The sequence below is a fragment of the Cotesia glomerata genome, linkage group LG4 (genome assembly GCF_020080835.1).
Source record: "Cotesia glomerata isolate CgM1 linkage group LG4, MPM_Cglom_v2.3, whole genome shotgun sequence".
NCBI classification, from domain to species: Eukaryota; Metazoa; Arthropoda; class Insecta; order Hymenoptera; family Braconidae; genus Cotesia; species Cotesia glomerata.
This window is the reverse complement of record NC_058161.1, coordinates 19,276,717-19,288,853: the sequence shown is the minus strand read 5'-3', so window position 1 is coordinate 19,288,853 and position 12,137 is coordinate 19,276,717. Positions and strand designations below refer to the sequence as shown.

Below are 12,137 nucleotides of genomic sequence, written 5' to 3'. Positions count from 1 at the left end.
ATAAAATTATATATGTATACATGAAATCGCAAAAATGATTCTACGATATATTGTTAAGGTACTTCGTTGCTTTAGAATTTATAATTTCTTTGAAATTAAAAAAATAATCGAGGTAAAATCAGAATTAAAAGCTTAAATTTTAATGGAATTATTTGTTTAGTATATGGGGTATTCCATGCCAAATCGACCACTTTTGAACTCGACCCCTTTAAATTTTGCTAAAACATTTACATTCTTTTCTACCCTTTGAAAAACACTTTTGAGAATTTTTTCAAATTTTTTTGGCCAACCCAAAAAAAGTTATGAATTTTTCAAAAAAACGGCTTTTTTATTTTCAAATAGCCATAACTTTTTTAGGCATCTACTTTTGGGGACCTTTTTTTTTTTTAAAATTTTTTTTTTTAAATTAACTTTTTTAAAAAAAATTTCAAAAAATTAAATATCATCAATTCTTCAAAATAATCGGCTTTTTGACCAAAACCGTTATTTTTGGAAGTTGGACATTTTTTTTTTTTTTTTTTCTCAAAAACTTCAATTAATATGATAACTTTTCCCGTCCATCTCGGAGTGGCTCGGATTTTTTTTTAATTTTTTTTATTCAATTGAAAAAAAATTGTCAAATTTTGAAAAATGGAAAAAAATTTTTTTTTTCTAAGTTATTGCTATAATAAAATAAATGCAATTTAAAATGTTTTGTGGTATAATATCCTTAATTTATAAGCTTATAAAACGATAGTAAATACTAAGATTCAAATTTGAACATATCAGTAATATCGATAATCTAGGGTATGACAATTATGGACTTATCTATAGTCAGTATACTAAAAAACTATACGCTAGTATGTTTCGATTCATAAGTAAGGCTGTCACGCTCATATCCAAACATAACCTGTTAACCTTTTGTGTGATGTAGTGAGAGATTTTTGTCATTCCATTTTTTAAATAAGAGAATTATTGTTATAGTTGATTTGACCTTGTTTGAAAAGATAATTATCTTACTTCTACTCATCTACAGTGATTGGAATAATTTCATCGAGACATAATGGCATCAAAAATATTTTTCGATCGTTGTTGTAATCCATTTGATTTAGAATCACATTTTAAAAAAAAAAGTTTACGTCCAGCGACTGACATCATGAAAGTCACGTTGGGATTAAGTGATAATTATTTATTATGCAGTTCGTGTCGAAATAAAGCTTTAAAATTGGTAAAGGAACAAACAAATACTAGTAATGATACTACCGTTGATGCAAGTGATCATGAAGATGATTCTAGTGATAACAATGAGAACAGTGATGGTGCTGACAGTGATAGTAACACAACTGCCACAGATCTCCCGTTGTCCTCATCATTCCGTAAGTTTTTTTTAAAATTATTTATACATTACTTGAATGCATTTTTAGCAGCTATACGATTCATTGTTTTTAAGGTTCCTTGTCGTTTAATAGTGAACCCAAAAGATTCACAATAAAGCTCGGAATCCCAAGTTAGTGCTGCATCTCAATTACCCAGTATAAACGATGCAATGAGACTATTAAAACAATCGCCAATTCCTTCAAAAAAATTGAATGATTATCAATTTTTGAGTAATAAAATAAATCAGACGTCTGACAGCTTGAAAAAAATTTTGCTCTCAACTGCTGACGAAGGATCAATTGATGACGATGGTGAAAATTTTCGTTCATTAATTGAAAAGCTGCACGATAAATTCAATGATAAAGAAACAGAAAAGTCTTTAAAGATACAAATCTTAACCTTGTTACCTGAAAAATGGGGTGAAAGACGTATTTGTAAAACTATGAATACATCAAGACATTTATCAAGAGTAGCAAAAAAGTTGGTTGAAGAAAAAGGTATACTTTCAACACCTGAAACAAAATTAGGTAGGTATAGCGTAAAATCAATGGCTCTAATACATCTGAAGATTGATTCACTTAACATTTTTTTTATAGGGACGACAATTACTGATCAAATATTATTGAAAATTGCGAATTTTTACAACGATGATGAGTATAGTGCTTTGATGCCCGGCATGAAAGACTTTGTTTCAGTTCGAAATGATGATGGTAATCGGGTACACGTCCAAAAACGGCTTGTTCTGTCTAATTTAAAAGAACTTTACCAATGTTTCCGTGAAATAAACCCTGCAGAGAAAGTTGGATTTTCGAAATTTGCTTCGTTACGGCCGAAACATTGTGTGTTAGCAGGAGCAAGTGGAACGCATACTATCTGTGTATGTACTATCCATCAAAACTTTAAGTTGATGATGCTTGGTAATTATCCAATTTATTAATAATCATACGTGCCTGGATTTTCAGTTTACTCAATCACTTTTATTTCAGGTGCAAATGTTCATTCTTTAACGAGGAATACAGAAAAGTCGTTGAAACACTATAATGATTGCTTGGACATGATAATATGTGAGACTCCAACAGAAAAATGTTATTTGGGTGGATGTAACAAGTGTCCAGGGGTAGATGAGTTGAGTAACATTTTACTGACATGTTTTGAGAATCAGGAAATCGAGAATGTCACGTACAAGCGTTGGGTATCAAAACCAAGGTGCAGTTTAGAAACTTTTATACAGCCTACAGAAGAATTTATTGAAAACCTTTGTAGTGAATTGAAAGTTCTTCTACCTCACTCATTCATTGCAAAAGAACAAGCTAAGCTTTTAAAAACATTAAAGGAAACACTAAAACCAAATGAATATGTCATTATTTGTGATTTTGCAGAGAATTATGCGTTCGTAGTACAAAATGCAGCATCTGGTTTTCACTGGAATAATGATCAGGCGACAGTTTTTCCGGTAGTTATTTATTATAAAGTAAATGACAAACTTGAACACAGAAGTTTAGTGATTATTTCAGACTGTAATAATCACGATGCTGTTGCTGTTCATGTTTTCATCAAAATAATAACTGATTATGTGAAAAGTCTTCCTGAACGCTGTAACAAGATTTATTACTTTTCTGATGGGGCTCCTTAACAGTTTAAAAACTTTAAAAATTTTGTTAATTTGTACTACCATGAAGATGATTTTGATATTCCTGCTGAATGGCATTTTTTTGCAACTGCCCATGGCAAAGGTCCGTGTGATGGAATTGGTGGTATCCTCAAACGACTTGCAGCAAGAGCAAGTCTCCAGCTTGCGGTAGATAAACAAATAACAACACCTATAGGACTTTACGAATGGACTTCTGATCCGGATAACTTGTCAAATATCATAGTCAAGTTTTCTCCAGAAGAAGACTATAATACAGCATTGAACGACTTGAATGACAGATTTACAAAAACGAAACCAATTGTAGGAACTCAACAACTACATTGTGTAATCCCCGACAAAAATGGTTGTTTGTATGTAAAAAAATTCTTAAACTCTAATGAACATAGAATTTGTAAAATATTGAAACGCCAGAGAGAACATTAATGATTAAATTATTATATTGTTTTTGTAAAATCATTAAAAATTAACAATATTAATTAATAAGCTTAGTATTTACTATCGTTTTATAAGCTTATAAATTAAGGATATTATACCACAAAACATTTTAAATTGCATTTATTTTATTATAGAAATAACTTAGAAAAAAAAAATTTTTTTCCATTTTTCAAAATTTGACAATTTTTTTTCAATTGAATAAAAAAAATTTAAAAAAAATCCGAGCCACTCCGAGATGGACGGGAAAAGTTGTCATATTAATTGAAGTTTTTTTTGAGAAAAAAAAAAAACTGTCGAACTTCAAAAATAACGGTTTTGGTCAAAAAGCCGATTATTTTGAAGAATTGATGATATTTAATTTTCTGATATATTTTTCAAAAAGTTCATTTAAAAACAAAAATTTAAAAAAAAAAGGTCCCCAAAAGTAGATGCCTAAAAAAGTTATGGCTATTTGAAAATAAAAAAGCCGTTTTTTTGAAAAATTCATAACTTTTTTTGGGTTGGCCAAAAAAATTTGAAAAAATTCTCAAAAGTGTTTTTCAAAGGGTAGAAAAGAATGGAAATGTTTCAGCAAAATTTAAAGGGGTCGAGTTCAAAAGTGGTCGATTTGGCATGGAATACCCCATATGGAACTATATATTGCTGGAGGGCCTGGCTAACAATTTTTGAACTTGCCAAAACTAATAATTTTTGTGAAATTAAATTTTTTTTAAGTTCCTATTATTTCATCCGAAAAATACTATATATTAAAAGATTGTTAATAATTGGAGTAACAGACGCTTAGATAGAAAAAAAGAATGTTTTATGGTAATCACAAAATACCCACTGGAGTAAAAAAAATTATATAGAATTCTATATGAATCATATATAATTTTATATGAATTATATATACATCTATATAATTATAAATGAATTACATATGCTTTTATATAATTAGATATGAATCATATATAATGATATATAGTTTTTTTAACTCGGGTAAGCCTTTATATAAGTACATAAGGCCTTATCAGCTCATATCAAGCCTATCAGAATATTTTTTCACGGGTTTATTTCATCTAATTAATTATTGGGTTAATTTTATGGATAGAGTATTTAATATGGTCCTACGCAATTCTCTGTAACCAATTAAAATGCAAAAAAAATGTCTAGATATAATTTTACGGCTATAACACCAGCGGCCTCTCATCCAACTATTAACCCTGCTCAATGCTGCTTAACTTTGGTGATTTCCGTGCGTCTTGAAGTTTCTGTCTTCTGTGCTGCTGTCTTAGATGATAATGATTCTATGATCTACATAATGTATCATATGAGTTTATCATAAATACGATATAAAAATTGATTTTATAATATATTTGGATAGTCATAATTCATAATTTTTTTATTTTACCGAATTTCATTATAATATAACACTTATTTAAATAATAAAATAAATAATAATTTTACTATTAGGTAGTAGCAGAGCAGACCAAAACATCTCATAGGAAATGTAACGAATTTTGTATTTCAGAATTATTTAAGCGTAATTATAAACATCATTTTACACTTTTTGTAATAGCCAAAAAAAAATTTTTTTTCAAAGAAAAAATTTTTTTATATGTTAATTATATATAAGCATATATAATTATATATACTTATATATGGGACTATATATAATCTTGCTTGGCTGTATATTGCTCCATGTATAGTCATATATAATTATATATGATCTCATATACAATTGCGTATATAATCATGTATTATTATATATAATTATATATGGAACTATATATAATCTTGCTTGGCTGTATATTGCTCCATATATAATTACAGTGTAAACTTTATATAACGTTACTCTATATAATGACAAACTCCTTAAAGCGTCAAAATCACTTGTCTTTGGTTGGTTTAGCTTGTCTTTCATACAATGATACACTCTATATAGCATTATAATCACTCTCTATAACGACAACAATTAAGTGGCATCATGCATTCCGAACTTTCTAAGAAATTCAGCTAAATTATTAGAAAAATATCTCCTTTATGACCAAGATCCCTCGATATCGCAAGATATGAAAAAAATATCGACGTTCTAATTAGAATTTGTTAATTAACAAATTGTCTAACTCCATTTTAGACAATCTTCCATTTGCTCAAAGAAACAATTTGTGAAAATTTTATTATCACTTAAAAAAACCATTTAATATCTAATAGAGGTATAATATTTTGGTTTGGATCATTAAAATTATTAATAATTGGACTACTGCTACATTAAAATGTTAAATTACCCTCTACAAAATAAGGAGTTAGACCAATTGCTAATTAGACCGTCGATATGTAAAAAAATATAACAAAATTATTGCTGCAGCAAGACGTCAGACAAAAATAACAGAATATACGCTATAGGGCTGTTAATAAATAAATAAATAAAATTGCTTTCTATGCACATGACTACAATAAAAATATGGTCTAAAGTAAACTTTTTTTTTTCTAATTCTAATTTTTCTTCTCTCTATTTAACGTCAACTCTCTATAACGTCATAAAATTCACGATCCCTTCAGTGTCGTTATATAGAGTTTACACTGTATATATGATCTCATATACAATTCCATATATAATCATGTATGATTATATATGATTATATATACTTATATATAATTGTTTATGGACCTATATATAATTATGCATGGCTGTATGATTATATATAATTGTATATAATTATATATGTGATTCCATTTATAATCATATATGATTATATACAATTATATATGATTATATAGAAAAATTTTTTCTCGGGTAATTTAAAGATTATTTTTTTACTATTAATTATTAAAAATTTTATTCAGTAGCTTACTATCAATAATTGTCAATATAAAAATAGAAATTAATCTGAAATACTCTGAGCGAGACTCGAACTGCGAACTAGACTGTTCAAATAGTTCCGCCGCTGATCTTCAGGAAACGTCACGCTTTCTGGTTTAATGAACATTCCAGAAGGTTTTCTAACCCCCAAAAACAAGGCGAATGTTATGACGAACGGTAATGTGAATACTGGAAGACCAAACTAAGAGAGAAAATTTGGAAATGTATTTTTAATGAATCATTTCTTCTTTAATATTGAGGTTAGCTTCTTACCTGAGTAAACATTTTCTGAAGAATATATTGTACGGCCACGGTAAAAGTTACTGATGCTAGAGTTAATGGCACTGTTTGCTGATTTAAAGTTACGAACAATCCACCGAAGGCAGCACTGGTTAAAAAACTATTGTAACCCCATAAACCTGAGTAAATTGCTTTGTAAGGCTCACCAAGACCTAAAGCTAGGATATGTTTCTTCTTCATTATCATTTTTCGTAAGGAAATGCGCAGTATTATCTTCGACAAAATATTCCTGACAAAATATCCCATTATGATGATGATGATAAAAATGATTATAATAAAGAAGTCTATGATGATGATAACGACAATATTGGTTATAGTTATGACAATTATGACGATAATGGCGATGTAAAGATGATGATAATGATAATTGAGATGATGATGACTATAATGATATTAATTATTTGAATATGATGAAAATAATAAAAAATATGGTGATGTAAAGTTGATGAGGGTGATGATAACGATGATAATAAAAAAATATGTTAATGTGATGATGATTAAAACGATTATAATAAAGATGATCATGATGACACTATTGGTTATAATTATGACAATTATGAAGATAATGGTGATGTGAAAATGATGATAATGATAATTGAGATGATAATGACTAATATAATGATATTAATTGTTTGAAGATGATGAAAATGATAAAAAATATGGTGATGGTGGTGATGATGATGATGATGATGATGATGATAAAAATGATTATAATAAAGATGGTTATGATGATGATGATGACAATATTGGTTATAATTATGACAATTATGACGATAATGGTGATGTGAAAAAGATAATGATGATGACTGTAATGATATTAATTATTTGAAGATGATGAAAATGATAAAAAATATGGGGATGATGATAATGATAAAGACAATATTGGTCATAATTAAGACAATTATGACGATAATGGTGATGTAAAGATGATGAAAATGATTAAAAATATGGTGATGTAAAGTTGATTAAGGTGATGATGAAAAACATAGTGACATGATAATCATGATGAAAATGATTATAATAAAGATCGTTATGATGATGACAATATTAATTATAATTATGACGATAATGGCGATGTAAAGATGATGATAATGATGATTGAGATGATGATAATGACAATTAAGATGATGATGATGATGATTATAATGATGATGATGATGATAATTATAATGATATTAATTATTTGAAGATTATGAAAATGATAAAAAATATGGTGATGTGATGATGATGATGATGATGAAAATGATTACAATAAAGATGGTTATGATGATGATGATCATAATGATGATGATGATGATGATGATGACAATATTGGTTATGATTATGACAATTATGACGATAATGGTGATGTGAAGATGATGATAATAAATATGATGATGTGATGATGATGATGATGATACAAATGATTATAATAAAGATGGTTATGATGATGATGATGATAATGATGATGATGACAATATTGGTTATAACTATGACAATTATGACGATAATGGTAATGTAAAGATGACAATAATGATAAGTAAGATAATGATGACTACAATGATATTAATTATTTGAAGATGATGAAAATGTTAAAAAATATGATGATGATGATATTTTATATTTTGTCGGAAGATATTGTCGTATTTCTTCACATACTTACCGATCAAAGAGCCAATTAGTGAACCAAAAACAGAAAAGATGGCGCTAACTGGAGAGTAAATCAGCAGAGCCAAGTATATTATCGACGAAGCCGCTACATTATCGACACCATATACTTGCGAGGCTGATACTACTGTCCCGCGGAATACCTTTGGTAATTAAATTTTATAAAAAATCAGATTAAAAATTATTTATAAAAATTGTAACTTACCAGTCCCCAGTTTAAATTTGTTTCATTTCTTGTATAAATTTCTTCTTTGGTAATGTTTAGTACATTATCTACCTATAAAATTATTTTAAAAAATTTATGAATTTTCAGGTTAGTTTTCAGCCGAGAGGACAAAAGTTTACTTAACTATTGTGTCTGAGGAGTCCTTGTTAACCAAGATGGCGCCTTGGGTGATCAAGATGGCGAAGAGAATGACTTCGACGACGTTAAAAGGAATTGTCACGCATGGAAAATCCTCACGTGCTAACGAACGAGTTAAATAAACGCTGAAAATATAAATTGGTAAAATATTAGATATTAAATAATGATAATTATTAGTAAAGTAATTTCTAACCTTACAATAACGGCGATAAATGTTAGAAGAATCGAAAATGAATCCCAGTGGCCATTGTTGTAGTTTGATGGAAACAGCGCGTAAGTTATGGCGCCAACTAATGCAGGGTTGTAAACAGTAAGCCCGTTTTCAATGTTTTGTAATGGTTCTTGTATTAACTGTCGGAAAAAATGACAAATTAATGAAAAATATTTATTGGTTTGTTTTGATAATAATGGAGAAGTTAAATTTACTACCATAGAAATTGTTAATCCGAGAAATCCAGTGAGAAGACCGATTGACATAACCTCTGGAGTTGTTGTTATTAAAGCTAGTGATATTAATAAACCACTCACTGGGTTGTTTGCAAAGATAACCTTTAAATTAAATTAAATTAGATCATTTTAATTAAATTAAGAGAAGAATATTTGCAGTAAATTGTATTTTTTAATATTTTCCGATTTTGAGAATTTATTCTTAAGGAAATATTTATTACAAATAATTTTTAAAAAAGTTTCTTATAATTATTTATTATTGACTCAATAATTTCTTCTTAATTAATGAATTTTATTGTAATTTTTTGATAATTTTTTTGTCAATTTTAAAAAAGTTATTTAGAACTATTATTGAGTCAATAATATTTTCTTAAGGTAGTCTATTAGCCCCATAAAATAAACTTAACCCTTCATTTTTTTAATTTATCCGAAAGATTATACTTATATGGACTTATCGAAAAAAAATCAGATTTTTTAACGTCACTCTTCAAGAGATATAATTAAAGTTTTGCAGAAATATATGAGCTCTTAAGAGTGTCTCTGTTCAATAGCGCGGGAAAGTGATGGTTTATGAAAAATCGGCAAACTTAACCTAAAAAAAAAACTTTTAAATAGACAGAACGATGTTTCAAACGCAGATTGGATAAAATAAAAAACGATTAACCACAAAGTTTTAATTAAATTAATTTTTAAATATTATAACTCGCTTTCTATATCTGTTGTTTATCGGAGACATTAACTCCTTCGTGTTAACTAACGACAAAATGGCGGCATAAATTCTAAGCGGCAAATTTGAAGTTTGCTTCATAAATCCTCCAGATATTCTTGCATGGTTCATTTTTTTTTTTTTTTGGATAAAAATAAATTCCTATAGTTTATACACTGAGGTTATATTTAAAAATTTAAACAATAAATAAACAAGGCAAACAATTGTAGTTTAAATATCAAACTTATGACAATTGACAACAGTTGGTATTGTCGAGTGACACCTCAGTTATATTTAATTTATATTTAATTTATTATACTATTATAATTATTCAATAATAATACGTATCAAATTAAATCAATCATATTTGTATATAAGTTATTTGTGTCTATTTACCATAAATTTACCGTTATAATTCTGAAATAATACGGTATTTCTGTGGTTATTTTGGCCAGTTTTTTTTTTACTATAGTTATACAGCATTTCTACCGTACTTTTGCTGCAAAGTTCAGGAATAATACAATAAAATTACTGTAAAACTCTAGAACTTTCACCGTAAAGAATCTATGTATTAACTATAATATTACTATAATTTTACAATAATAAAATCGTATTTCTACGGTAAAAATACCGAAGATATACTGTAATTTTGCCGCGTTTATACTGATATAATTAAAGATATAATGCTTTCTACCGTAAGATGGACGGTGGTGTTTATTACTCGGTGGGTCTTATTAGGTGACAGAGTAAATAGTTGCGGATAGTGTCTGTGATAGCTCAACTGGTAGAGCCTTCGGCGCGTAACTAAATGATCCGGGTTCGAATCCCGGTCTGGACTAAAAAAATGATAATAATAATAATAATAATAATAATAATAATAGAGAAATTAATTTATTAACCTCTTAAAAATTATTCATGATAGTTTATAATATTATTAAAAAAAATTTTAAGCTATTGAAAAATAGTAGTAAAGCAGCATATTTTTGGTATTTTACCGGTAATAGAAAGTAGGGATCTTCTTTTCCGGTTTTTTGCTGCAATAGTGCCGCAGATATACAGTAAATATGCGGTACATTTACGGTTTAAATGCTGTTAATATACCGTAATTTTCTTATTGTATTGCCGTGAATATTCTGAATTTATTTCGTAATTTTTCCGTAATAATTCGGCAAAAAAACTGGCTAAAATAACTGAAGTATTACGGTAAAAATACAGCATTTATATTATATAAATACCGAATCTTTGCAGCATATCGAAAACCGTGAGGGTTTTGTCATTTTTGATTAATCACTTTTAACAGAAAAAAACAAAAATAATTTTAATTGTGGATTAAGACTACTAATAAAATTTTCAATTTTCTTAATATTAATTAATAATTATATTCTATTAAATTTGGATTAATAAAAAGTGCAGAAATATTTCCTTACTACTGAGTAAAAATATTAAAAATTTAATAATTACCTGACCAACGCCTCTTAACAAAGAATCAACAATTCCAAAAAAAAACCAAACCGGTGAATTATTTTTCTTCTTCACTATTTTTTCCCGTAACATTGGAAAGTCACCCATAAACACCACGTGCATATTACTTCTTTCCATTTTAATAACTGAAATAATAACAATTTATGCAATTAAAAATAAAAATAATAAAGAAACTTTTAATGCAGAAAATCGAAAGTAATTTTGCGTATGTTTGACTTGTGACAAGTGAAATGATGGCCATGTAATCATTTACAATACCGAGACTGTAAGTAGAACTTAAAAGTAATATACAATTGATAATTTATGTATTATCACTTAGAAAGTAGACCACTGTGCAATTATCTTTTGCTTCTACTAATAATAATATATTAATTGTTAATAAATATTTATACATTTCTTCTTTATTCATGATTTGATTGATTTAAATATTTATTGATTAATTAATTAATTAATTAATTTGATTTTATCGGTAATATCTTAATTTATTGCTAATTAATTATTTATTATCATCACTGATATGTTTCTTCAGTTTGAAATCAAATGACAGATTTTTTAATTAAAGAGAAGAGATAAGAAGATATTTATATTAATTAATTTAAAAACTTTGATGATTTGTTTAATGAAGATTTAATTAAATGTCAATGCACTATCATTCAATTAAATATTTAAAATAATAATAATTTTATTGAAATTAAATAATAAAATATTTTAATTTTAATTGGGAATCATAATAAAACTCAAATAAATATATTAAAGATATGACGTTAAACAAACAAAAAAAATATGTTATAAATAATAATGACATAAATATTACAAATTTATTAAGTCTTTAAATATAAAATATTGAATTTTATATAAATATTAACATCGAAAAATTTTTGTTTGTTATAACTTTATCATCATCGTT

The 12,137-nt window shown here is 27.3% G+C and overlaps 3 protein-coding genes across 4 annotated transcripts; 2 read left to right on the top strand and 1 right to left on the bottom strand.

Moving 5' to 3' along the window:
- Positions 1-733: 733 nt before the first annotated feature.
- Positions 734-1,491, top strand: LOC123263939. The gene is made up of 2 exons (XM_044726985.1): positions 734-1,355; positions 1,430-1,491. Exons 1-2 carry the CDS (start codon positions 1,043-1,045, stop codon positions 1,489-1,491), a joined length of 375 nt encoding a protein of 124 aa, XP_044582920.1. The 5' UTR covers positions 734-1,042.
- A 34-nt stretch (positions 1,492-1,525) lies between these two features.
- Positions 1,526-3,430, top strand: LOC123263938. The gene is made up of 4 exons (XM_044726984.1): positions 1,526-1,883; positions 1,953-2,273; positions 2,343-2,809; positions 2,993-3,430. Exons 1-4 carry the CDS (start codon positions 1,526-1,528, stop codon positions 3,428-3,430), a joined length of 1,584 nt encoding a protein of 527 aa, XP_044582919.1.
- A 2,814-nt stretch (positions 3,431-6,244) lies between these two features.
- Positions 6,245-11,631, bottom strand: LOC123263257 (urea transporter 2-like). 2 transcript variants are annotated; one of them, XM_044725869.1, is made up of 8 exons: positions 11,210-11,631; positions 9,025-9,144; positions 8,789-8,946; positions 8,582-8,720; positions 8,437-8,508; positions 8,227-8,374; positions 6,558-6,742; positions 6,251-6,486 (listed from the first exon to the last, which is right to left on the bottom strand). In XM_044725869.1, exons 1-8 carry the CDS (start codon positions 11,345-11,347, stop codon positions 6,307-6,309), a joined length of 1,140 nt encoding a protein of 379 aa, XP_044581804.1. In that variant the 5' UTR covers positions 11,348-11,631; the 3' UTR covers positions 6,251-6,306. The 2 variants fall into 2 exon arrangements, with proteins under 2 accessions (XP_044581803.1, XP_044581804.1); XM_044725868.1 differs by having other exon boundaries at positions 6,245-6,486; positions 8,789-9,144.
- Positions 11,632-12,137: the final 506 nt, after the last annotated feature.